Source organism: Amphiprion ocellaris, chromosome 10 (assembly GCF_022539595.1).
Source record: "Amphiprion ocellaris isolate individual 3 ecotype Okinawa chromosome 10, ASM2253959v1, whole genome shotgun sequence".
Lineage (NCBI taxonomy): Eukaryota > Metazoa > Chordata > Actinopteri > Pomacentridae > Amphiprion > Amphiprion ocellaris.
Genome location: NC_072775.1, coordinates 27,961,318 through 27,989,299, shown reverse-complemented (window position 1 = coordinate 27,989,299; position 27,982 = coordinate 27,961,318). Strand labels below are relative to the sequence as shown.

The following is a 27,982-nucleotide window of genomic DNA, read 5'->3' as shown; positions in this document are numbered from 1 at the left end:
CGTGGTAAATGACTATTTTAGCTGGAAACAGCTAATTTTTAATGTAATATCTACATAGGGGTACAGAGGCCCATTTCCAGCAACCATCACTCCTGTGTTCTAATGTTACATTGTGTTAGCTAATGGTGTTGAAAGGTTAATTGATGATTAGAAAAACCTTGTGCAATTATGTTAGCATATGAATAAAAGTGTGAGTTTTCATGGAAAACATTAAATTGTCTGGGTGACCCCAAACTTACAATACAAAACAAAACATAAAGAATACTTATTAATTTGAAATACTTGAGCACAAGTTATTTTTTATTGAACTCTCATAACTGATTGAGCAGATATGACCACAAACATAAAAAGGTTAGTCTAATCCAAATATAACCCCAAACATAACCAAAATCTATATATATTTTTTGTAATAGGTGTTCTTTGTCATTAATTGTTCTGGAGATATTGTCGTAGAAGCATAGCTTTAAATTTCAACGTGTAAAAAGCATGCTGAAAGAGGGTTGAAGGGCAAGTTTCAAAAAAAAGTATTCGACATATCAAGGTAATATTTAACAGATATTTATATAAATGTCCATATTTTATGCTATAAAGATTTCAGACGAATCAGAGATGGCTGAGAGGTTAATGTGAGATTGAATGACCCAGAGATTAAGTTTAATATGGAATAAGACTCATCTGCCTGGTTGAAATTTCCACCATCATCTAAACATTCTTGGATTTCTAACACTTCTAACTCACGTGGGATTCATACCTTTGTAAAGTCTGCACAATACGAGTGAAAGTCGCCATGGGGGTGCGTCCGTTGGGCTTCCTGGACAGGTTCAGAACTTCCTCCCAGGTGTTCTGTCCGTCCAATGAGGACAGATCGTTGCAGGTGTTCAGCAAAGAGTAGAAATCTTTCTCCTTCAGGCCTGTGGAGGACAAAATGTTGAGGTGAACAGAGTTGGTTCAGTTTAAGCAAACTTCTGACTCTAATTCATAGTGAATCCAAATGGACCTCAAAGTGCAAGGTACCATCTTCTTCCTGCTATAGCAGCTTTCACTGTCAGTGCACAAGGTACAAATAGTATTTTAGGTTTTTTATATACATCATATAATATTAATTAATTATCTTAATTTAAATTTATACAAGCTTTATGCGAGTTATTTATGTTTCTATCACTTTACATTTGAAGGGTTTGGATCAGAGTGGTCCATACCCTTCAAACTCATTTTTCTCAGTAGAGAAAAGTTTTGTGTTTTCAATGATGGTCTAACATTAGAAGCGCCACTGTAATGCTGTGTTTGGGTTGTGGGTTAGTCCATTTTGCCACTAAAATCTACACCACAAAATATTACAGAAATTATATAAAACTCTGCTTCTAACCCCTTCATATATTCTTAGAGCATTATTTTGTTTGTAATTAGATCTAATCTAATTAGATTTCTAGCACTGATGTTGTGTGCATTCTCTCTCTGTTACCACATTATGGATCGGGCCAAATTATCTTAAGTTCTTCAGGTTTGGATCTGCTAATTTGGACTGGGTCTGTTTTTTTCATATATAAAAAAAGGAGTCAGTTTGCTTTTCCACTGCTCTGTGTTTAAATCTGTACATAAAACTGATTTTTAATATACATCCTCTTGGGTGCCTGCTTTTTTGGGAATATAGAAAAATAAATGTCTGTGTACTAAGGTGCTCACATCACATCCATGAGCTCTCCAGTGCCTCCTAGTCCAAAGGAGAGGTCAGTATCCTCATTTTTGTAATCATGTACAACTATTAATAAATAAAGATGAGCCACTTCGGCCCCTGGAATTTCTACTGTATGATTAGTTTTCTAATACTTGTGCTCCTGCTCCATGCCCTGGTAGGTGTACACAGAACTATCATCATATATTAACCCTCTGAATCCCAAAAAGAACAAGGTTGAAAGGCATGTTATCTTGCCAAAATTCCAAAATTAGACCAGATATCAGACTCAGAAACTGCAAAAACAGAAAGAATTGTTGAATTTTTAACTGAATGAGAGTCCTTCAACTATTCATACGTGATGTGCAGTTCTGCTGACCAAATCTAAGCTTTCAATTAAATGATAATTCATCAAAATCCCTTTATTTCACGTCATGTTGAATGAAGAAAAAAAAAAGAAAAAAATTTACCCTTTGCTCTAATTTGATTCTGTAAAAAATATGTTCACTCCTTGGTACAACTGAGTAGCTACTAGTGACTTAGCATCAGTTAGCTAAACTGGGTTGTCCTGCAGGTTGTGTTTACAAAGAGCAGATAGGAGACAAGTATGGAAAAAAAAATTAAAATGTAAGAAGTAAAATATCTACAGTTCATTGAGTTATCTTTTTTAATTTTTCAGAATTGGTAACACTCATGTGCACTTGGGACAAAGTTGCACGTGTTAATTCCAGGAATTTTCTGTTTTTGGAAAACAAATAAATTCAAATTTTTGCTTTTTTAATGATTTAAGGCATTAAATGTGCCGTACTGCAGAGAGGACGTCTGAGTTCTCTCTACTTTTATCCATGGTTGTGCTGTTTCCATAGAAATGTAGGACTTTATATTGCAGTGAAAAATGAGCCTACTATGAAGAAACAGGAGCAAGAAAACACCCAGAAACTCCTTGGGGTTCAGATGTTTAAACGTCAATATCCCTTTAATGTTTTGCCATTGAGTATATTCTTCTAGCACAACATAACAAGCACAGCTGATCAAATCTAGAGCCCCAAAAGGCTTATAAATAATGAAAACGTGACTAATCTTACCGGTGGTGCTGACAGCAAGCACTGAAAGAGCCCAGCGGAGTCCCAGCATGCCTCTGTACTGCGAGCAGAGTCTCTTCAGGCTGTACTCAACCAACTGGCTGAGAGACTGAGGCAAGTCCTGCAGGTTCTCCTTCAACTGAGACACAAAGACACAGCGTCAGAATCAGCCTTATTTACACACACCCATTTTCTCCCATCTGGACTATTCTAACTCTTTATTCACTTGCCTAAAAGCCTCAACAATTACCCAGCTAAAGTTGTTTCAAAACTCACAGCAAGATTACTCACATAATTCTGGTCCTGCAACAATTACACTGGCTCCCCGTACAAAACCAAATGTATTAAATCTCTACTTGATCTAGCCCCACTCTATATATATCTGAACTTTTATCACTATATTCTGCACCTCGACCCCTGAAATCTGAAACCCAGCTACTGTTAAGCATCCCTCTATCCAGGCGCAAAACTAAGGGGGATCATGCTTTTGCAGTTTTAGCCGCGACACTGTGGAACACACCGCCAGAACAGCTCAGTCAGTGGCTCAATTTAAACAGTTTCAAAATTGATACTGGTTGATATATTTTCTTTTATTGTTTTATCTAGTGTTTTGTGTATTTTTATGCTTTGTGAAGCACTTTGTAACCCCAGTTTTGAAAAGTGCTATAGAAATAAAGTTATTTTTATTAATAGAATTATTTTTATTGGTCAATTTTGTGAACACATACAAGGAATTTGGTGTTTTCTTTGCTATATAAAGTACATACACAAAATAAAACAAGTGTATTTAAACAAAGGCAACAGGAGTAAAATGAGTGTTTACCTGCTATGTACAACTACAGATATGTGTGTAAGAGCATGTGAGTTTTGATGCAAAATTTAAATGACCCCGCGTTTAGTACAAAACACAGTTATTACAAATAAATATACACTTATTGTCACTTTATATACAAGAGGTAGGTGGATGACAGTGCAACAGTACAGTGTACAGCACTGCTGGGACGAAATACAAACAGGTATGTACAATCACTTCTTTGATTGCAGTGATTGTAGGATGATTGCAGGATGCTGCGATCACTGATCCCAACAGTATAAGCTAATCAAACCTCAATCATTTGCACGACAATCTAATGTCTTAAGAATTAGCTTTGTCAGTTGGAAAAATGGTCTCATAATTCATTGAAATTAACATAAATATTTATTGCAGAGTACACAGACATACATAGTAAATATCAGTCATTCTATAATAAATTATTATTTTGATATTGATCTACTACTCTACTTTCAATTTCTAGATTGTCAGCATTTCTATGCTATCAGCTTCTTTCGTGGAGTTAAATGTCATATGAAGTTTTCGTCTAAGTATCACACTGCCAACACTAGAAATACAACAAGAAATCTCCTGTGGATGTGGCTAAAAAGTGAGCTCAGACCTTATCAAAGGAGGCAAAGTTCTTCAGGTCTTCACAGGCCAGATGCAGGTAGAGAGGACTCGCTGCTCCATTCTTCATTGTTAGGATCTGGAGCTGAACATGCACAGACAGCACAGTTTAGCATGAATGCAGAAAACTGAAAACACCAAATGAAGAAAAAGCGTTGAGAAGAACCTGGTTGTTGAATGCAGAATCACTGAGTCTCTTCCCAGAGGCATCCAGCTTCTTCTGAACCATCTCCCTTCGGTCCAGCATGGTGAGCTGTGTCAGTGTAAACAGGACCGTCCCTGTTTTCTTGGCCAGTGTTTGTAACAGAGCTGCTTTGGATGTGATGCTCATCACCAAACACACTCCCTGACAAGGAAAAGACGATCTGAGCTTCACTGTGGCTCAAAATTAAACCTAAAGCTGCTAACACTGATCCTATAAGTAAACAGCATAAGGAGAGATAGAGGAACGTTTTTTTATTCTGCATCTAAACCAGGTTTAGTTTTTGTAGCTCGATCAAAAAAAGCATTGTTTTGGTGCAAGAAATGTGTAAAATTATAATAACAGATTTTTCAGCAGTTCGAAGCTTTTCCATTTTCTTTTTTTGCCATCTGTAATACAACGCCTCCTCAGTTTTTTGCTCATGTGACTTACCTGTGGAAGCTGCTGAGGGATCCAGTCAGAGTTCAGCTGACCTCTGCCATCTCGGACAAGATCGACTCCATCGACAAGCAGTGCTAGAGGTTTGTCCTTCTTCACATCACTCAACGTGGAGTGAAATTCTGACAGCAAATCCCTGAGATAAGAGAGAATACATGATCAAACTACCAGCTAGAAACCACTAGTCGTGCGCAGATGAAATGAAGGAAAAGTCACTTACTTGTATGAGTGGGGAAGAGGTGATGATTCCCTCTCTGAGTCTTTCATCTTCCTCAGCCATTGAACAAGGCATTGGAGAAGGTTTTCCACAGAGCGTGCTGATTGGCTGGCAGCCGTCGAGTAGGAAATTACATCGTAGGCAATGTTTCTTTTAGACTTAACTTCAGTCCTGAGGGCATCTGCCAGAGCAGCCTGTGTGGTAAAAAATTAAATATGTGAGCTCCTGTCTCAGCAATATAAAGTCCTGCATCTCTATGGAAACAGCACAACTATTAAGATGTACAGAAATTGCAAAAATATCTTCTCTGCAGCGAAATGAAATTAGGTCTGAAAATTATACTATGATGAAGAAGCATGAGTAGGATTTCTCTGATTATAAATTTCACAAAAATATCTAAAATCAACACGTACAACATTTTTCCAAGTTGTGCTGAAAAACAGTTTGTCTCTTTTACTCCGCCAAAGATGCGGAGCCTCGGCGGAGTTATGTGACGATCGGCGTTGGTTTGTCTGTCTGTCTGTTTGCAGCACTACTCAAAAACTGAATAACGGATTTTGAAGAAATTTTCAGGTAAGGTCAGAAATGACACAAGGACCAAGTAATTCGATTTTGGCAGTGATATGGCTTATAGTCTGGATCCACGGATTTGTTAAAGGTTTCTGTATCATTGCAAAATAGCAGCTATGTAACTATGACAACAAATAAACACTACGTCAGCTGCCTGCTGACGATCACATGATTGCGATCCTACTACAAATCCACCGTTGCGGACTTATCCATCAGAAATGATACAAGGAACAATTGATTAAATTGTGGGGGTGTTTCCGAGTCCCATCAATTCCCGCTGCCTGCTACATATTTAGGTCATGCGATCCGGTATCCGTACATAACGTACACATGCAAAACACACACCTGTGCTCAGCGCAAGGTCATCTTGTTTGTGGGTACATCTATATTAAATGGCCACATTTTATATTGCTGTGATTTCTGCCATGACTTTTTTCCAGATTTCAGCCATTGGAAATGATACGACTGAGCAGCACTGGTGGAGTACTGTGCTCTGGGAGTGCTTTTCTTGTTTTATAAATATGACCGCTTTAATTTGTTTCCATGCTTGTCTGCTTCAGTCGATTTAAACCAAAATTCAGTATTTATGTCACGTGACTGTTGGTCACAGCTGAATCTCTAATGGCTTCATGGTGGTGCCAACAAGTGCAGAATTTTTTTTTCATTGTTTACACAATCCGTTTCGCGGAAGTGGTTCATTCTTGGTTGATTTTTAAATGATGAAACATCACAATTGAAAGTAAGTGGTGGTTGATGTTTCCAACATCCCTTTCAAACCCAACTGTCGGGTTTTGGGGAAAAGTTGGGTAAACTTTAAGCAACTTGACAAATCAAACACTTTTCATTTCATTCCTACTTCTCTGGAAACCCAACTCGGTCAAAAATGAGTAGGCATAGAACGACTATTGGCCTGGCCCATTATTGTGGTCAGTATTTGGCAATTTCCAATTATTGGAAAATGATTGATAAATTAAATGCGCTACTTCAGGTCTGATTCAGCCTCCTCTTTCTGTCTGTCCACTCTGTGGAATCAGAAATATGTCTCTCAAGCAGAAACTGAAAAAACTGAAAAAGAAAGGCAAGCCGTTGCCACAAATCAGGAAATTAGCTTGTCTCACAGTGGCTAATGCTATGCTAACAGCTAGCGGCTATATTAGAAGACGGCCACAGATTAACTTGAAACAGAGTCTGGAAAAGAATAGTAAATAATGCTTTAAAATCTGGACTTTAGATGGGCAATAAAATTGACAGAACAGTGAAAGATTAAGAAAATAGAGGAGAACAGCAGACGGGGAACTGCAGTCAATAAACTGATCAGCCTCAGTTGGGAATGTCCTAATTTAATCACTCCTATTTCTATTTTACATATTCAGTTATAGCCACCCTTATTAATGAAAAAATCTTGTTATGAATGATAGGTTCTCTGTAGTGGTGGGACATGATTAAATTTTTTTTAATCTAATTAATTACAGGTTTGTAATTAATCACAATTAATTGCATTGTCAAACAGCAATATTTGACACAATAAGTAATTATTTTCAATTCAAATAAATTTTTGGTTGACAGTTGAATCAATGAATAGACATACGTGTGTACAATTTAAAATTTATAAAATTAATACAATTTTAAAATGGGACATGATTTAAAGCCTGGACTTAGTTTGTTTTTCTCCATTGTATGGCACATAACAAAAGCATTGTAAGTAGTTCAAGGACCTTCAAAAAGTAGAAAATCCACATATTCATTCTGTTTTCATAGTTTCTTGGTCTGATAAATGGTGTCATTTTGATGGTTCTTTTATTAGGAATAGAAATTTTTATTTATAAACAAAAATATTTTTTCATAAACTAAAAGTTTATAATTAAGTTATTAAAAGATAGACATTTTTGTGGTTTAACTTATTACTCTGCCAAGGCTCCGCCTCTTTGGCAGCGTAATAACTTAAACCACAAAAGTGTTTGTTTCATTTCTATTTATGTACATTTTTCATCTGTCTGCTACATTCACAGATTACTGCAAACTCAAAATGCAACTATAGCAATTATATTCAACATTTTACGACTTTTTGTAAACTAAAGCACTTTCAGTGTCTTCTAAAGTGGTCTGTTGTGGGATGGCTACACCGTTAGCGGCTAGCAGGACTGTCATAGCCAACGTTAGCTCTGGTGCTAACAGCAACATGTTTAGCACTGAAGTGATGCCGTCAGCTTGAAGTGATGCAGTGATAAGAAAACTTTTTGTTGCACAATTTCCAAACAACCATGCTTTTATCCAAGCTGACATCGGGAAGATTTTTAAAAGAAAACTTTCCTCCCAACAAGCACAATGAGTCTCATCTTCCTTCACTGTTTACCAAACCTCCTTGTGCGCTGACGTCACTCCTGTGTATCTTCTTCACTGCAGACCATAGACCTTATGCTGCAGACAGACTTTAGGTTCATTACCGCCACCTATTGGCTGGAGTGTTCATCAGTGTTACTGGTGTCCCAGAAATTAGGGAACTGAGAAAGGTGCGATTAAATGCATTAATTTGTTTAACGCGTTATTTCTCCTGTAATTAATTAATCAAAATTAACGCGTTAAAGTCCAAGCCCTAGTTCTCTGCTATCACATGCTGCTCAAACATTACATTTAATGTATATCGGTTCCAAACATTAGGCATCTGCCTTTCTTGATTAGCAATAATTGGCATCAGCCTTGGAAAACCCATATCTGTCGATCCCTAAAAATTTGTTAATAATCAAATAGCTGTTAGTTAGAAAATCAAATTGAAGTCCTCCATGATCAAAACAAATAATCACTTTTGATGTACTGACAAACCTTCGGGAGGTGTTCTTTCATGTTTTGTCCACCTTTCTATACATTTAAGCAGCATGTTAGACAGACTTTAAAGTCTTAAATTTACCATGAAGACAGTTTTGCCGTCTCCAGGTCCTCCCTCGACCACCATCATCCCTCCCTTCTTCTGCACTCGGTCCACAATCGTCACGGCACCAGACAGCAGCTGTGACCGACCAAAGAACTGCCTCCGTAGCGCCTCTTGGTGAACCTCCTGCTCAGACATCTCCGATGCAACCTTGGCCTCGTCGCCCTCCTGCCAGATGGAGGATAAAAAACAAGGTGTTGGCTTGTATCTATTAGGATATTTGTCTCTCATGAAGGCTCAGGATTAATAAAAGAGCTACAAGTGCTACGAATGAAGACTGCAAGGTGGGATTTTTGTCATTTAGATAAATTGATTGAGTGACTCACCTCCACAAACAGGTTGACAACAGCCATCCAAAGGTCCTCCAGCACAAATTTGCCAAAGTCCTCCAGCTTTTTCAGATGTGGTTTCCCTTCCACAAGGCCTCCCCACTCACATGAGTAACTAAGACAAAAACATGACTGATCAGGACTGAAACCCACGCATTGGCTCGATCTAAAATGTATTAAAATAATAACCTTAAAATGAGAAGTTTTCAAAAATAACAGTCAACTATTTTAACCCTCTGAACCCAAAACAGCTTCTGAGTAATTTCTGTCATGTGTTTCCTCACTTAAAGTCCTGCACCTCAAAAGGAAAAGCATAAAGAAGGAGAGAGAACAGAAGATATCTTCTGTGGAGTATAGCAAAGGCACACCACCACAAAACATAAAAAAGAACAAAGCAGAAACTGAATATCTATATATTTAATTAAAAAATTAAGAATCAATAATGTACGACTTGTTCCCAAGTACTGACAGGTGTTGTCAATACTAGAAAAAGTAGTGACTCTAAATAACAAATACTTTATTACCTACATTCTTAATTTGTTTCCACGTGTCTCCTATCTACTTTGGTGCTGAAGAGACAGATTTTTTAGTTTTTCACAGAAACCCACACAAACGTTTAGGCTTTAGTGTATTTTTTTAAATGAAACATGTAGAATATACTTTAATAAAATATCACAATTTCAAGCTTAAATTTGTGTATGTAACATCACATTACAAATGAGTAGTTCAAGGACTGTTAGAAAGTTGAAAATGAGACAATTCTTTCTGTTTTTACAGTTTCTTACTCTGATAAATGGATAAATTGTGTAATTTTGGTGATTTTTTTTTTTTTACAGATAACATGCTTTTAAAACTCACTGGTATGTTCTGGAGTTCAGAGGGTTAAATTCAATGGCTTCACTCCCAGACAGGTGACTGGAATGACTTACTTTTCAGTCACCTTCACATCACTGTCCAAGAGTCTTTTCTTCAGAGAGGCCATTTTAGACTCTGCGTTCTTTGATTCAGCAGCAAAATGTGATCTCCAAGCCACAGGAACTGATCTGGAACAGCAGAAGCCAGGGTCAACAACACCTTTACCATATCCTACGAGTCCCTTTATTGACATCAATTTTACAAACAAATTTAAAACGCATACTTGATGACGTTTGGATCTCTGAAGTAGCAGAACATTCGCTGGTTTGCTACTTCGGGGTAAAGAGCCTCAAACTGACGGATCTCCATCTCTGTGATAGACAGACCTTCTGGAGCCGAAGCCAGCTGCAAACAGAGAATAAAATCTGTCTCATTTCACTGTTTTAGGAGAACAATTTGACTAAAAATCTGCATCTTAAAAAGCAGTCTGGATGTTATCTGTTGCCCAAAATATATGATAGAATACTCGCTCCACTTGCTGCTGACATTTCTACCTTTAAATAATCATCTTGTGGCAGGTTCTCTTTAAGGATCGCTAAACTTTGATGATGTAATATCTGACTTGTTTCACAATAGTACATTACAGAAACTGACATATGAAGCTGTAACTATCAGTATTTGCTGATTATTTTGTTGATTGATAGCTTTGTATGATCTACAAAATGTCAGGAAACAGTACAAAATCTAAGGTAATGTCTCCAGATACCTTGTTTCATCAAACCAACAGTATAAAACCAAAAGATCAGCTATTTAAAATTATGTCAAATGGAGGACAGTAGCATATCCTCATAACTAAGATGATGACACCAAGATGATGGCATTTTGACTAAAAAAAAAATATTAAAAATGATATACCAAAACTGTTGAAAATTAGCTATCTGTCACTCTGTTTAGGTTAAAGTAGATTCTAAAAATGTTATACTGCAGTTATTGTGGCTTGCAGGTAGAAGTTAAATGATTTATTGGTCCTTCAAGACGAATTTGCTCTTCTTCTGTAATCTTTAATTCTATTAACATATTATTCTATTGTTTTGAGAGACAATATATTTAATCTTGAATTAATTTCATCCTTATTTTAATATTTTTACACTGGACTTAGACTTTTTAACACTTTAATATTGTCAATACCAGCAATTTTGCACCTCTATTGTAAATATCAGCTGAATAGTAGACATGACACAAAACACCTTGAAAGGAAGTAATTAACCTGCATTCAGTCAACAAAGCTTTAATGGAAAAGAAGAGATAAGCTCTGTAGAGGTCTAAAAGTTCAGACTGTATCTTATATTTAAAATATTTATTATGGATAATGAATTCAATAATTATTTTTATTCCTTGTGTTAATCTTTTCATTTCATGCTCAACTTATGCACTTTGTAAAGGCTGTTTAAACAAATGTGCTGCGAATTAACCAAAAAATATCCTTCTGATGTTAATAATTTTGACAGTTAATAATGGTTTTTAGGTATTTTATCTATCTATCTCATTCCATTTCATTGTAGAAAATGAAGAATCTAATTATAAGTGCAATGTGACAAGTTTTCTTTGAATAATCTTCCGTTTGTTCTGAACTTTTTTTTTAGAGAGAGATTTCAGTCCCATTCTCAATAAGAAACAGCATTGGGTTCTTTTACACAGCTTTACCAATATATGCTCTGATTCTGTCTTACCCAGCTGTACTGCGGCAGGTCAGGGAGGTCGGGTTTGGGGGGTGCCATGCCGTACCGCTCCCCCAGGATCCCCACCAGCATCTGGCTGCGACAAACCTCCGACAGGCACAGCTGGGCGGCGCGCTCCGACTCCTCCTCCGTCACGCCCCAGCGCAGCTCCACCTCCTGCAGGTGGAGGCGGTGTTGAGCAGCCCGCCGTCGGAGCTCTGGAAAGACGCTCCGCACCAGGACATCACGCTCAGAGTGCATGTCCCTGAAGGTGGAGGAGATGAAGACTCGGACGCCTCGCCACCTGAGGACGGAGCAATGAACTAGTGAGGAAATAAAACATTCTGAACAGTAGGTCATCAGCTGCAAACATCCTAAACCGAGGGGTCAAGTTAGACAATTGCTCAGAACTCTACCTCAGTTTTGGACTTGCTGGTATTGAGACAAGATTGTTTGTGGTCTCTGGTTCTTTTGCTCCCACTGGTGGCGGGATGCTGTACAGTTTGTCTAAATGCTCCACATGATCCAGCAGCCTGGAAGACCCTCGTTCTGCCACAAACCTATGAGATGAGATGAGACATAAGACAAGAGAGAAGATATAAGGCAAGACATAAGACAAGGCCAGGACATAAGACAAGACCAGACATAAGACAAGACATAAGGCAAGATATAACATAAGACAAGGCATGACACAAGACAAGAGACAAGGCATGACATAAGACAAGACAAGAAACAAAACATAATACAAGGCATTATACAAGATACAAGACATAAGACAGGATATGACATAAGACAAGACAAGAGACAAGACATAAGACAAGGCATAAGACAAGACAAGACATAACACAAGAGACAAGACAAAAAAAGACATAGGCAAGACACAAGATAAGACAAGACTGCTTTAATTTTCACTCACTTCGGTGTGTCATAAATATAACTTTACTTAAATTGACACATTTTTTGGCACTGATCAACTCTCAAAACTGATAATCACAAAGAAATGTTCGCTGAAATCTTTCTGGCTCATATGAATGATTTTTAATAACTTTAACCAGATTGCATGGCCAGTAGAAAATGACACTGTGATTGCTGCCACTTTTTGTTTAATCTGTACAATTAAAGCTACAACAATATAAAGTCTACAAAAAGTAAAGTGTCATCTGTCCTTCCAAACAATTTGAAAAATATTGTTGGTTATGTGTCATTTCTGGCTGAGCACAGTAACTTCCTGTCTGTTTCTACAGTTAGTGTAACAAATTACGGAGATGTGGATGGATTGTCTCATGTTCAAACTGAGCCAAACTGGCCATCAAGCTAAGCGAAACTTTAGACTCCTGCTTCATATTTATTAGAGTGGATATGAAAATAGCATCGATGCTCTCATCTCACTTATGACAAGGGAAAAAAAATAATTCTACAGCCTAAAATCATGAATTAACAAAAGTAAAACACAATCCTACCATGACCAGTATACTATAAGGCTTTAAGTTGCAGCATTATTCACATTTGTATAAATAAGCTCCATTATCTTTGTAATAAAAATGAACAATCATGCATTTTACCTCAGCATTTGGTCACTGAAGCCTGCCAGCCTCACCCAGTTCCTGTCAGAACCGTTTTCGGAGTCTCTGTGTCCACTTAACACAACAGTAAATACATTCAGGATGAGTGAGAGAAACAGAAACCAGACTGACAACTACATCCATTCAGCAGCACATTTCTTAACATTAAAAAGTCCCCCCCCCCCCCATTAGTGATCGGGACAGAATAGCAAATATGTTGGATAAAATGATAAATTTTACCCATCTGATAAGTAGACGTTCACGACCAACGCTTTGTTGTTTATTTCATTCTTGTACATCCTGATTTCCGACACCAGGCTCTGCTGTATCCAGTGGTCAGTCAGTATTATGACGTTGTCCACCTGAGACACAAAAATATTTTGGAAAAGAAGCCTGTACTTTCATCTGTAGCAGTGACTCCCCAACCAGGGATACTTGTACCCTGCAAGTGAGTATTTCTGCAGTTTTTCACGGGGGTAAAAGATTATCTTAACTCATCTTAAAAATGTGAACTTACAATTTAAATTTAAAACCAAAACTGCACTGAAGCATAAAAGCCGGAAACAATTAGAAAAGCAAAGAATAAACTAAAATTAGTAGTCAAGTGAGAACTTGGATTATTTTCACATTAGTCTTAGCTACTTACAGCTCATTCTGTAAAGCATAATAGTCTCACTAATCATTATGTGTGATGGTTATCATAAGATCTGCACCTACAGACTCCTGAACTGATTTTTAATTTCTTCTAACCGTTGTGACATAAAACTCTCAGTAGAAATTGTGCAAAATCACGTCTAAGTGTAATATTATCTTGCTGGAATATCTGTTTATTTCTTCTATATGTGAGTAGTTGGGTCTATTAATCCTTTTATCGCTGTATCTTGTATTCTTTTTGTACCACCCAGAGGAATTGCTTTAAAAAAATCATTATACAGCGCCTTTTTGTTGAGTAGATTTAGTAGACAAGGTTGCCCCCTATCTCCTGGGCTCTTTCTTCTTGCCATTGAGCCTTTAGCAGAGGCAATCAGAGAAGATGCAGACATAAAAGGCTTTAAAGTGGGACCTACAACCCACAAAATGAACCTTTTGGCGGACGATATAATTCTTCATTTGACAAACCCATTTGATTCCCTTGCTAAATAAAAGACACTCCTGGATACTTTTGGGATGGTTTCAGGATAAAAGGTCAATTGTGAAAAAAGTGAAATTATCCCACTGACAAAATTTGACTATAATTCCATTCAAATGGGCCCCAAAGGCGGTGAGATACCTTGGAATCATGGCTGATAATAGTCTTAAAAACTTGTATAAATTTATTTACCCTGCATTGAGCAATGACATAATAATGGAATTGCAGAAATGGACAAACTTGCCTATCACCCTGCTTGGCCGAATAAATTGTGTTAAAATGAATATATTACCACTATTACAGTACTTTTCCCAGTCCTTACCTATTCCAGTACCAGAAAGTTAAACATATTCAACAGTTCATATGGAATGGTAAGACCCCAAAGGTTTCTGTGGAGAAATTTACATGTCATTATAAACTGGGCGGTCTTCAAGTGCCTAGTTTTAAAAAGTGTTGTTTGGCTGCCCAAATGCCACTTTTATCTTTTCTTTTTGAGAAGCAAAGTGCTCCCCCCTGGGCCTGTATTGTAATGTATGCTTTCAAAGAGACTGTGCCCGGTGATTTCCTTTCTAAATGGACCCCAAGGACTATAACCACTAGAACTAATAATCCTGTTTTGACACATTTTATTAAAATACGGCATGAGGCCCACAAATGTCTTGGACTAGAAACTAGTCTCTCACCCAAAACACCTCTGAGACAGAACAAGTCATACCCATGACTCTGGATACCAGGATTCTGGAAGTGTGGCACCCGAAAGGAATTCACTATTTGGAGGACTGTTATGATAAGTGATCCCTGATGTCTTTTGAGGATCTGAGGAGGAAGTACGACCTGTACAGCAAAATTTTTTTTGGTTATCTGCAACTAAGATCCTTTCTAAGAGCAACTTTGGGACCTGAAATGACTATACCTGTGCTCAGTGGTATAGAAAAATTGCTTCATGAGGGAAATGTACCTCGGTTCATCTCTAAAGTGTATGTTCTGTTGATGGAGGGAACTTCAAAATTAGGGTTGCATAAATCTAGAGAGAGATGGGAGTCTGAGCTGAACGTAACGATTGATGCAGAGCTTTGGTCAGAGTTGTGCCAAAAAAGTTTGTTGGCCACTACTAATGCGAGATATGGATTGATACATTGTAACTTTCTTCACCAACTCTGTATTACGCCACAGAGATTGCATAAATATAAACCTGAGCTATCAGACACGTTTCAGATGTGGTAGAGAGGAGGGCTTGTTTTTGCATTGCACCTGGTCATGTATGAAACTCAATAGGTTTTGGTGCAAATTTAGTGACAATATGACAAAACTTGCAGGATTTGCCTTCCCATTGGACCCACAAATTGGTGAGCTTTACAACCATTAAAGCACATCTTAAGAACTCTCAAAACAGATTTTTTGAGATAGCTTTATGCACTGCCAGGAAGTGTATAGCACTGACATGGAAGTCTGACTCCCATCTCCACATAGCTAAGCTAGATGGTCAATGGAAATGAAAAGCTGTATCCCACTCAAAAAGATTAAGTACACTCTAATTAACGAATACACCACCTTTCTGAAGATTTGGCAGCCCTACTTGACCTACATTGACACTCTGCCAGCACCTTTATCAGACTTATTATAAAAACGACACTAAATTGATACTCCACGAGTCACCTGTATAAGCCAGGATTATTTACACCGCCTCTTACTTTATGTTCTATTTTTTTCATTACTTTGATTATTACCTACTAGTTTTGACTTAGGTACTCTTTTAGTTTGTATGTGTAATGGATGTGGGGGGGTCTTTTGTATTCTGCACTTTGTGTATGTTTTGTTAAATTGAAAATTTAAAAAATAAAATTTTACAAAAAATCATCATACATCTGTGCAATTACAACAAAGACATTTGATTCTATGCAGGTGACAGCTTATTTTACAGTAAGTTTGAGGAGCCTTATTCTGATATAATAGAAAGCACCAATTATCCACATAGTGCATGAAACGGCATGGGGTATGTACTCGAATTAAAAAGATTTGAAATGCAGCCTATCATTCTGCTATAGGAGGAAAAAAATAAAAGATGGTGGAAGGAAAGTAGCAATTTGCCCGCAAGGAGCGGCCAAAGCCAGGCTTATACCTGCAGTCTACATCTGGCGAGTCAGACTATTTTCTCATAGACTTCTATACAATAGGTTATGTCTGTGTTTTATATACAATATACGTGACTATGGTTGCAGAATTGTAAGAAAACACAGCTCAGACAGACTTGAATGGTAATTAAGTCATAATAAACAACACGTGCCAATGAACTAACCTTGTTTTTCTTGGTGAATGTTCTGTAATAGTAGCTGGTGTCTCCGTCATCATCACTGTCGCATAGTGACTGCGAAAGAGAATTACTCACTAATGAATGACTTCACTTCTATCTAATCACAAAGCTTGAGCTGTGTGAGATGTTAAAAATACAATTTAAATCACTTTTGATTACACAAAACACAACAAGATGACTGTATAGAAAAATCCTGACCTTCATTTGCTTGACCACAGTTCTGACGTTCTCCAAAAGGCCGTCAGACTTCAGCTCAGCCTCCTCACAGTAATCATATTTGGTTAAGCAGAGCAGACAGTCCTCTGCACTGCTCCTGATCATCAGAGCAAGCAAAGCTCCCACCTCCATAAACTGTGAGGAATTAGAAAGGATAGCTTATTCAGTTATGTTTCACACACCAGTCTTCTGCGTTATCAGAGAAAAGGAGGCACTTACAGAAGGAGTCAGTTTGTCAAGTTTTTCCTCATAATTCCTCCTGCGTCTCCCACTCTTGTCTTCTTCCTCCTCACTGGGTTTTTCCTCTGGCTCTGGAGGGAGGCAGAAGTCCTGTTTCCGGCTCCAGGACGCATCAGTATTCATAGTGGCGTTGAGCAGGATGACAGTTCGTCCAGGCAGCGGCGGCACGTTGTAGCGACAGGAGATCTGAACCGCCGTCTCCAGGGCTTTGCGGTAGCGATCCAGCAGGTCGACGGAGTAGAGCCTATGACTGAAAGCACAGATGAAAAGAGTTTAATTGTTCCAGTCCATGCAGGTGTGAATCTAAAACTTAACTGACCACATAAATGTTCCATCGGAGCTACAAGCTGTTTATTGTGATGATTTTGCACTTCCCTGAGCTCACATAAGAGGCTTTATCAGCAATTCAGCTACATCTTTTTATACTTGGTATTTGTATTTTCTCTACATTGTTCAAGCATATTCACCAGAGAGTTGTACTACAAAGCGAGATTAGTGAGAAGATTGAACCTAAAGCTAAATTTTTAAGTGCCACAAAAGGTAATAATAATGCTAACTTATGCTTCACAGCTAACTTGGTCTGGAGGAGGTTCTGTTCAGAGTTAAGGATTTAAATCGGCTATAACCAACTCTTTTCCTGCTGGTTCTCACCTAAGGAAATATGTTATATCTGCAAAACCTGTTGAGTTGTATGTTAGCAATTCTACTGAATAAAGTTGTGCAGTTACAGTGCCACACATGTTTTCATTGTGTGGCCATGGAACCCCACAAGCAGAAAAGGGTTTTTAAACTGTTATGACTTATTCCATTTTAACAACTTGCTCTGCAAGACTGAACAAGGTGCCACACAATTGGTCCATTTTGTGCAGAAGAAGAGTCACATGATGCGTTAAACATCCCCCCTTTTATGTGAACGTGCACAGAATCTGAAGAAGAAAATCTGGTTCATAATGAACGCTAATAATTACTGCGTAATACTCGTTATCTCTGTTTTAGGTTTTGTTAATCCGGCTTACAGAAAGAAAGCCTGACTATGTCAAACTTGCTTCACCACACATCTCTCAGTTCTTCACTTGTATATTTTAAAGTACTGTGGTAGAGTTTTGTGTCCTGTACTGCCCCCTACTGGTTATTAGGGATTTCCATAGAGTTAATTAGTCCTTGTGAAGAGCTGAGTACTACTGCTTCTCCTGTTGCAGTTTATCTATCAAAAAAAAATCAATTAGGTGATAAAAAATAGATGATAAAATAATAATAATTTAAAAAAAAAGAAAAAAAATACAGCTACTGTTTCTCCTGCTGCAGTTTATCTCTCCACGTTGTTGCCTGTCTGTAAGCATTTTGATTTTTTGGCATTTTTCAGTAGTGGAAACCAAATATCGCTGCTGTGCTTTTGTTATGACAAAAAAATTAGAGAACACATGAAGCCCTAGAATTTATTTAATTGGTAGCTAGAATAGTTGTGATTTAGTATTTTCTGTTTAGCATGTTCTTATATTGTGCCTAACTTTTGTTATGTTTTGGTTATTTTCTGATTTCTGTTCTGCAATTGGTGCTTTTGTTGCAGTTTTACAAATAAATTCAGATTCTTCATTGAACCTTGAGTTTTTGAGGACATTATACTGTTAACGACCTGTCTACCTGTGAAATACATTCAACTCATAGGAAGGACAATACAACCGTTATTGCTGCTCCTTAAGATACAACATAAATGCATGAACTCAATGCTCTACAAAGAGACACTGTTTGAAAAACCAAGCCATAACTGCAAGAAAAATGAAAATTCTGAAAATATGCAAGGAAAACAAACATCAGCAACTCAGAAATCACTTACTTGGCCTTTAGGAGCTGGTTCTTCTTCATTCGGTACAATCGGTAGATGGAGGGAACGCCGAGCGTCACCCTCATCCTGCTCCTGGTCGCGGTCTCCCAGTGCTGACGCTTGAACCGGTGACTCTTAGGCATCCTCTTCAGGATTCCCTGCAGGATCTCTTTAGCAGAAAGCATCTTCTGCTGCGACTCTGAGGCTGGAGGACAAAGAGGTAAACAAGAGGTGGCCTTTGTGTCAATGTTCACATCCATACAGGGTTAGGTTTATTTATAATAATAATAATAATAATAATAATAATAACCTTATTTATACAGCACCTTTTTAGAAGAGAGTTTACAAAGTGATAGGATAAAAAAGAAAGTAAGGATAATCAGGCAAACCATTAAACAACAGAAGGTTGGTCAGGTCAAACATGGTAAAAGACTCTTAAAATAAATTACTACAACACCAGATAGAATAATACAAGGCCACATCCAAGTAAAGGAAAGAACAAGCGGAATAAAAGAATAACAGATAATAGAGGACAAAACATAAACACAAGGCTAAAGTAATAGTAAAAAGCAAAATAAACCAAAGCTACTTGATGCATCTCACCGAGGCTGTGAAGCTCCATGATGACTTTGTAGGCAGCGAGGAATCTGAAGGGAAACTGCCGGCTCTGAGTAACTGCTTTCTGCAAATACAGCAAAAGCACAAGGTTATACAGAAAACTGCACGTTGTGGGTGAAATCACAAAAGGAACGAAGCAGGAAGCAAGTTTACTGACCTTATCGGTGAGTCTGCCAAGGATCTTTTTGTGATGAGCCTCACTGATGCCCATGATGATCATGTTCCTCAGGTTCCTCAGCATGGCCATGAAGGGAAGAGACTTATTGTCTGCACAGTGGAGACAGTATCAGTCAGTGTGTGATCTTGGACATGTTGGTGTTGGAGTATCTGACAGTGTGTGTTTTTCTTATGTCTCATTTAAAGTGCTGGATTTGAATCACAGTTTAATATTTAACTACGAGGTGGAAAATGTGATGGACTGAATCTCTGAACCAGATGGGAAGCTGCATTGCAATAAACAATATTTAAATGAAAGATGACACGTCTTTTTGTGATCGCTGCCCGATCTTTTCCCCATCATCATGCACTCAGCAGTGATTAAAGTGCTCTAGCAAGCCTGCGCATGTTTGACGACAAGCTGACGCTCCCTGTTACGTTTTTCTGCAGACCTATGAGCTTTTCCCAGGTTGCAGCCTTGTTGCCCTCCAGACTGAGCAGACGTTCCCACGTTTCCGGCTCTTTGAGCTTCATTCGTTGTCCAGCTCTCTTCCTGTCCCAGTTGCCCTTTATCCCACTGTCAGTAAACGCTGTCTGGTCAGCAGGATACCTGGGGAAAAAAAAAAAACGACACCACCTTTTTAAATGTGAACCCTTTGTCTTCTGCATTTCCATTACTCCCTCTGCTTATCCACATTTTTATAGTAATAATAATACATTTTATTTGGACAGCGCTTTTCTGGGCACTCAAAGACACTTTACAGGCAGGAAATAAAAGCAAAAACAATCAAATAAAAGAGAGAAGGTATAAAAGCATAGAACACAAACATTAAAAGCGATCTTAAAAAGGTGCGTTTTTATAAGAAATTAAATGTGTGGAGGTCTGAGCAGTCTCGCATGTGTAGTCAACTGTCACGAGAATGAATGAATGATTTCTGCCTGAAGGACAGTAAATGAACAGTTTTTTCTTAATGAGAGTCTTTTATTTGGTTCAAAAAAGGCCCTGTGACAAAGAGATCATAGTTCTTAGTTTCATATTTTTATTTTCCTAAAAATTCTGAGCTATTTTTTGCTGTATATGCACAAGATATTTAAGTGTTTCTATTGCAAAAACTCCAGAAACACTTCATGAGCAGCATATTAGAATTTAATACCTGGTTTATGACACAATAGAATATTGTGCTAACAACTTTTAAGTATTTATTGACATTTTTGTGAATTATTCGTTACTGAATGTTAATATACATCTATGATATAATATGACTGTAAAAACATAAATCTATCTTCATAGAAGTTATTTTTATACATGTGTACACTGTTGCACATTAATAAGCACTTAAATTGTTCTATCTGCTCAGGACAACATAATTAAACAGAATTATATAAGATTAACTAGAGCAGAAGATACGGGTGAAGTGCTGCTGAATTTCCACCATCACAGAAAAATTAGGAGTTCTGGAGTAAACATAATGAGATTGCAAATCAATATTATTTGTGCTCTTGCTCTGTGTGACATCAACTCGATCAGCCCTACTATAAATGTAAAAATTATGTAGACGTTATCATTTTATAGTATTTATAGATTGGTTTGAGAATAAAACAGAAAGCATACACTAAGAGTCAAAAGTTTGGACACATCTTCTCATTCAATATTTTTTCTTTATTTTTACTACTTTCTACATTGTAGATACTGAAGTCATCAAAACTATGAAGCAAGATATATGGAATTATGTAGAAAATAATTGTGAAATAACTAAATATGCTTTATATGTTAGATTATTCAAAATAGCTACCCTTTGTTTTGATTACTGCTTTGCAAACCCTTGGCTTTTTCTCGATGAGCTTCATGAGGTAGTCACCCGAAATGGTTTTCACTTTACAGGTGTGCTTTGTCAAGGCTAATTTGTGGAATTTCTTGCCTTCTTAATGGGGTTGGGACCATCAGTTGTGTTGTGCAGAAGTCATGTTGGTACACAGTTGACAGCCCTATTTGCCATCTGTTAGAATCCATATTATGGCAAGAATCAGTCAGCTAAGTAAAGAGAAACAACAGTCCATCGTTACTTTAAGAACTGAAGGTCAGTCAGTCCGGAACGTTGCAAAAATTTTGAATGTATCCCCAAGTGCAGTTGTAAAAACCATCAAGCGCTACAACGAAACTGGCTCACATGAGGACTGCCACAGGAAAGGAAGACCAAGAATCACCTCTGCTGCTGAGGATAAGTTCATCCGAGTCACCAGCCTCAGAAATCACAAGTTAACAGCACCTCAGATTAGAGCCCAGATAAATGCCACACAGAGTTCTAGTAGCAGCCACATCTCTACATCAACTCTTCAGAGGAGACTGAACCAATCAGGCCTTTATGGTCAAATAGCTGCTAAGAAACTGTTAGTAAGGAAAAGCAACAAGCAGAAGAGATTCGTTTGGGCCAAGAAACATAAGGAGTAGATATTAGACCAGTGGAAATCTGTGCTTTGGTCTGATGAGTCCAAATATCAGATCTTTGGTTGTACCCGCCATATCTTTGTGCGATGCAGAAAAGGTGAAAGGATGGTCTCTTCATGCATGGTTCTTACCGTAAAGCACGTGGAGGAGGAGGTGTGATGGTGTGGGGGTGCTCTGCTGGTGACATCGTTGGGGATTTATTCAAAATTCATGTGCAAATAGTCATGTGCTGTTGTGTCCTTGGGCGAGACACTTTACCCACCTTGCCTCCAGTGCTGCTACTCACACTGTATGAATGCGTGTGAATGTTGGTGGTGGTCGGAGGGGCCGTAGGCGCGGATTGACAGCCACGCTTCACTCAGTCTGCCCCAGGGCAGCTGTGGCTACAAACGTAGTTTACATACCACCAAGTGAGAATGTGTGAGTGAATGAATAATGGATTCATTGTGAAGCGCTTTGAGTGCCTTGAAAAGCGCTATATAAATCTAATCCATTATCATTATTATTATAAAATTGAAGGCACACTGAACCACCACAACATCCTGCAGCAACATGCCATCATGTCCATTTAGTTGGACCATCATTATTTTTCAACAGGACAATGACTCCAAACACACCTCCAGGCTGTGTAAGGGCTATTTGACCAAGAAGGAGAGTGACGGAGCGCTGCGTCAGATGACCTTACCTCCACAGTCACCTGACCTAAACCCAGTCCAGTTGGTTTGGGATGAGATGGACCGCAGACTGAAGACAAAAGGACTAACAAGCGCTCAGTATCCCTGGGAACTCCTTCAAGAGTGTTGGAAAACCATTTCAGGTGACGACCTCATGAAGCTCATAGAGAGAATGCCAAGAGTGTGCAAAGCAGTTATCAAAAGAAATGGTGGCTATTTTGAGAAATCTAAAATATAAAAATGTTTTGACGTATTTCACACTTTTTTGCTTTCTACATAATTCCATGTTTTCATTCATAGTTTTGATGCCTTCAGTGAGAATCTACAACATAAATAGTCATGAAAATAAAGAAAAAACATTAAATGAGAAGGTGTGTCCAAACTTTTGACTGGTGTAGATGCACTAGGCTATAGTTACTTGGTCCATGGTCACAAGCCTGCTGCTCCTAACATTAGCTAGGGTTCATTTTTCATAAATATTTCCTGATTTCTTAAGTTACTCTCACTGATTTCATTCAGCTTGTTCAGTTCTCTGAGTTTGTTTGAGTCCATCTGCAGTTAAACTTTGAGTGTATTTGACAGAAATTGCAGCTACAAACAACAACTCTGTTTCTTACTTTTTCCCCAGAATGGCCATCACATGTTCAGCCGGTTCTTTAATGTGAAGCCTCTTGATCATCTTCTTTATGCTGAACTCGCTCTGCTTCTTGTCCACCCTCACTTTGCTGTCCTCAATCTGCAGCTGTACACAGACACACATAAACCAGCTTTGGTCAGTGTTTGGACAAAGTAAACTGCTCTTCAACAAATATATGATGTAAAAGTAGAATTTCAGTGAGTCAGCCTCAGTATTTTTAGCTTTTAAGTTTGCAACTAGGCCCATATCTGCACACACACAGACCACTGATGAATGTAAACCATAAACACCTGATTATAACTAAATCCCTCACCTGATATTATTTTAGAAACCCTTCAGAAATTAAGCAGTAACTCTACTCTACTCTAAAAACTGTACTTAGTGACAAAATAGTAAAGTTTACATTAACTTACAAACTTCTTCAGAATAGTTTCGTCTGATCTGAGCATGTTTGCCCACTTTTTCAGTTGATCATCAGTCGGTTTCTGGAAATCACAGATGATGTGTTCAGAGAAAACCACAGAGGGAACAAGAAAACACGCATTCACTGAGCTGTAAGACAGCAGAAACCAAATAAAGTTTTAAATATTTTGTAGCTTATACCGTTAATAATTTGTAGTCTTTAACGTTCTTCAGCTTTTCACTAATTCTGACAAACTTTTTCTCCAATAACACGGTGGTAATATGAGTGGTTAAACCTTACTTTTGGGACTGAAACAAAAGTTAAAGCAGAGAACAACACCTTTCCTTTGTTCTTCTTGCAGGCGTGTTTGCAGCGCATTTTGCGTGTATTGTATTTAGCCAGCTGATACTCGCTGAACTCCTTGAACTTGTCAGCCATTGCCTTCTTCAGACACATTGGCAGCGAGTGACTGAAGCACTGGAAACAGACGATCACAGTGTTTAGACAGAAGTGAAACTTGGAGATCCCACGGTACAGAGGAAACTCACTGAGACTCACCGTGCTGTAGATCCTGACTACTTCCAGCCAGTCAGAGGGCAGCTGCACGGCAGTACAGAAGTATCTGCGGACGTGAGACTTGGTCAAGGGCAGGTTGGCAGCCAGAGCCAGTAAGAAGTTGGCTGTGATGCGGATGTTTAACTCCTGCCGAGTGTAAACTGCCACCTGGATGGGAAAGAAGGAGAAAACACTGAATGTGACTGAAGAAAATAACTATAACCTCACACTTCCTTGCTTCTACACTGTGTGGTATTTGCTTTGCTTTTTTCCCCTCACTGAATTCCCACCCTAACCCCTTGATGACTGAATTTATTTACAGATTAAAAAAAACAAACTTTTTTTGTGTGTTTTTGCTTTCCAGCTGATGCTAAAATAAGTGGAGATTGTTAATTTGTCTATTACACACAGAACAGATATACAATAATAATAACAGATATATAATAATTAGGTCCCACTCTGACCGATCCTACGAGAAACCAGTGCTTACAAAAGGTTACGAGGTACGTATTGATTATGCACAAACAGGGATTGGGGGAATGGATACAATATCTCGGCTGCAGTCTGAATGAAAGTGGTACGTTGCGAATTCGCGACAATAGGTGTCAAGGGGTTAAATTGACTACTTACAAATGACTAAATAACTGTTCTGCAATGTTTAGTGGAAGCATCTAGGAGAACATACACTACTGTTCAAAAGTTTGGGGTCACTTAGAAATGTCCTTATTTTTGAAAGAAAGGAATTATTTTCAATGAAGATAACATTAAATTAATCAGAAATACAGTCTAGGCATTGTTAATGTGGTAAATGACTATTGTAGCTGGAAACGGCTGATTTTTAATGGAATATCTACATAGAGGTACAGAGGAACATTTCCAGCAACCATCACTCCTGTGTTCTAATGCTACATTGTGTTAGCTAATGGTGTTGAAAGGCTAATTGATGATTAGAAAACCATTGTGCAATTATGTTAGCACATGAATGAAAGTGTGAGTTTTCATGGAAAACATGAAACTGTCTGGGTGACCCCAAACTTTTGAATGGTAGTGTATAAATAAAATACCTCACAAAGACTTTGCTTGCATCCAGCAAAGATACATCATACAGTAACAAACATGTGCAAAGATGATTCTCTAAGAAAAGAAGCATGACTCAATTTCATCCATGTAAATATTCAATGGAAAAGTTTACTTGTTTTTTGAGAGTTAAAGGAAATATTTTAAAAGGGATCTGATATGTTACGCTGGATTTATCCTGTTGTGATATTGTTTTCACCTTTGAAACACCCATATTTAAAGTATGAAAAAAATATGCTTTATCTCATACACAAAGTTCACTAGTTTGATAAAATACCCTCACGTATTTTTGTTTTTCACCAGTTCTTGTGATTTCTTTGACAAATGGGGTTGCTACAGTACAGTTTTCAAATGACTTGTGTCTGAGTCATTTTGCTGGATGATGAAACCCCACAGGAGTTAAATTCTACAATTTCTATAATTTCATTTAGCAGATATTTATATCCAAAGCACCGCACATCTGAGAGTAATTATTACTAATTTAGTTTAAACTGAAGTTGAGAAGCTACAATCCAGTTTAAGTACAAACACCCACACAGACATGCACACACACCTTCAGAAGAAACTGTGGGTCTGATGCAGAAATTTCCTTCGCCAGGTTTATTATGGTGGTCCAAACGCTGTCCTCTTTGTCCCACTCCCCCTGGCCTGGAGCTGTGCTCTTATTAACCAGGGAGCAGCAAACAGCGTTCAGCAGCAGATACTGAAGGATAGACGGGAACACATTGAGTTACAGTCACACAGAAGAGTTTAATTTTGAAGCTCTGAAATGCAGAAATGCTAAACTAAACACTACTCCAGAAACATCCATCCATCCATTATCTATACACCACTTAATCCTCATTAGGGTCAAGGGGGCTGGAGTCTATCCCAGCTGACAAAACTGGATGTAAACAAAAGATCAGGCATTAGTCAGGTGAAATTTTGCTGGATTGGCTTCTCGAATCAGATCTTAAGACTGGGATTAGGACATGCACAGTAGTGATCAATTTTCAGAAGCTGTTGGGAAATCTTGCCTGATTTTGAAGCAAATTCATCTCCATCCATTATCTATACACCACTTAATCCTCATAAGGGTTACAGGAAGGCTGGAGTCTATCCCAGCTGACTTCGGGCGAAGGCAGGGGAAACCCTGGACAGGTCACTAGTCTATCACAGGGCTACATATAGAGACAAACAGTCACACTCACATTCACACCTATGGACAATTTAGAATCACCAATTAACCTCAATATGCACAGTGAGAACATGCAAAATCCATGCAGAAAGATCCCGGGAAGGCCGGGACACGAACCGGGGTTCTTCTAGCTGCAAGGCAAAAGTGCTAACCACCATGCCAATGTGCAGCCCTAGTGACATACATATGCAGTGTAAAATATTTTCTCTTACCTTTAAATCTTTCAGATCCTCTTCAATCTGTTCAATTCCTCTTTCAACCTCTGCAAATTCCTCCTGTAGGACGGCCACAGCTTGGTCCTCATTTCCCAACTCTGTTTCCATGACAGGTAATTGTGCAGCTGTCCCAGCATCAGCCTCCACTTCTTCCTCTTCAGACCAAACCCCATCCTCTGAACACTGCTGATGTACAATAAGTTACACTAAAAATCGGATGCATTAAACACGGAGCTGGTCAAACAGTTTAAATGATAATAGATTAGCAGCCCACTTAATATTAGGTTGAGTTTATGCCAAAAGACAAAGAATGATTCTTGTACCACACTTGTTTCTTCAAAACAGGACGGCATCACTTCAGATATTTCCTCTCCGTCTTCATCTCCTCCATTAACATTTTTCTGTTCTCCATCCAGACCATGAGGGAGGAAGGAGGGAGGCTGAGCGAAGCGATTGAGCAGAGTGCCGCTAGGGAGCGACATGGAAAGCAAAGAGGTATTCGGGAAAGAGGAGGTCAAGGAAAAGGAGGGGTGAGATGAATCACTTGTCAGGAGCTTGTTCTGGGTGCTGAGGAGGGGGGAGGTGAGCGAGACAGCGAGGGAAGAGGTGGAGAGGAGGGAGGATGAGGTGGAGGACAGACTAGAGGGCTGGAGCAAAGGGCAGGAGGTAGACTGTGCAGCAAAGTTTATGAGCGAAGAGCCAGGCTGGGGCATCATCAGCGAGGTCTGAGTTAGGAACTTATTCTCCAGATTCAGTGGAGCATAGTTGGAGGACAAGCTTCTCCAACATGTGGCCGACTGCTGCTGATCTCCTGGAGCCACGTTGGCCTGCTGCAAAGTCAGCGCCCTCATCGCTGTGGAGAAACACATCAATCAGAGGGTCAAAATACATCACAAATGAAGCCTCTCCTCTCATTCACAAACACTTATAATCCTACACATCATCGAGTAGCCGTTCGGCAGCATTCTTTCTGCTGTTTGAGCAAGCATTTTACTACTGCACTTTAGGGTGTGGTGCTCAATAAAACCGGCCATTACGAGGGAACAAAGTCTGAAAACAGTGAGAACAGTGCCCAACATACGACAACATGGTGGATGGAGTTCCATCAGGAAACACGATTGCAATTAATTCCACTGTCAAAACAGCATTTTCTCATCCATCGCTTAGTTGTTTGGGCTATAAAATGTCAGAAAATTGTGAAAAATGTCAACTGGTGTTTCTTTTAGGCCAAAAATTATGCCCTCACATGTCAAAAGCAAAATAAATTCAGTTTACTGTCAGAGAAAAGCAAAGA

General features: G+C 38.5%; 1 protein-coding gene across 2 annotated transcripts in view; it reads right to left on the bottom strand.

Moving 5' to 3' along the window:
- tep1 (telomerase-associated protein 1) overlaps positions 1-27,982 on the bottom strand; it is a 65,665-nt gene that overhangs the window by 36,949 nt on the left and 734 nt on the right. The window contains exons 2-29 of one of the 2 annotated variants that reach the window (XM_023295155.3): positions 27,012-27,541; positions 26,686-26,874; positions 25,850-25,999; positions 24,223-24,387; positions 24,004-24,141; positions 23,675-23,746; positions 23,242-23,366; positions 19,957-20,114; positions 19,506-19,615; positions 19,334-19,412; positions 18,743-18,935; positions 16,888-17,158; positions 16,651-16,803; positions 16,438-16,506; positions 13,253-13,374; positions 13,013-13,087; positions 11,867-12,010; positions 11,463-11,754; positions 10,016-10,137; positions 9,807-9,920; positions 8,875-8,992; positions 8,528-8,716; positions 5,056-5,246; positions 4,830-4,971; positions 4,362-4,541; positions 4,188-4,280; positions 2,758-2,893; positions 752-911 (exon numbers count right to left, since the gene is read on the bottom strand). In XM_023295155.3, coding sequence (XP_023150923.2) covers positions 752-911; positions 2,758-2,893; positions 4,188-4,280; positions 4,362-4,541; positions 4,830-4,971; positions 5,056-5,246; positions 8,528-8,716; positions 8,875-8,992; positions 9,807-9,920; positions 10,016-10,137; positions 11,463-11,754; positions 11,867-12,010; positions 13,013-13,087; positions 13,253-13,374; positions 16,438-16,506; positions 16,651-16,803; positions 16,888-17,158; positions 18,743-18,935; positions 19,334-19,412; positions 19,506-19,615; positions 19,957-20,114; positions 23,242-23,366; positions 23,675-23,746; positions 24,004-24,141; positions 24,223-24,387; positions 25,850-25,999; positions 26,686-26,874; positions 27,012-27,539 — 4,478 coding nt within the window. In that variant the 5' untranslated portion in view covers positions 27,540-27,541. The remainder of the gene's footprint in view (positions 1-751; positions 912-2,757; positions 2,894-4,187; positions 4,281-4,361; positions 4,542-4,829; positions 4,972-5,055; positions 5,247-8,527; positions 8,717-8,874; positions 8,993-9,806; positions 9,921-10,015; positions 10,138-11,462; positions 11,755-11,866; positions 12,011-13,012; positions 13,088-13,252; positions 13,375-16,437; positions 16,507-16,650; positions 16,804-16,887; positions 17,159-18,742; positions 18,936-19,333; positions 19,413-19,505; positions 19,616-19,956; positions 20,115-23,241; positions 23,367-23,674; positions 23,747-24,003; positions 24,142-24,222; positions 24,388-25,849; positions 26,000-26,685; positions 26,875-27,011; positions 27,542-27,982) is intronic. The other variant, XM_055014094.1, reaches the window with a different exon arrangement.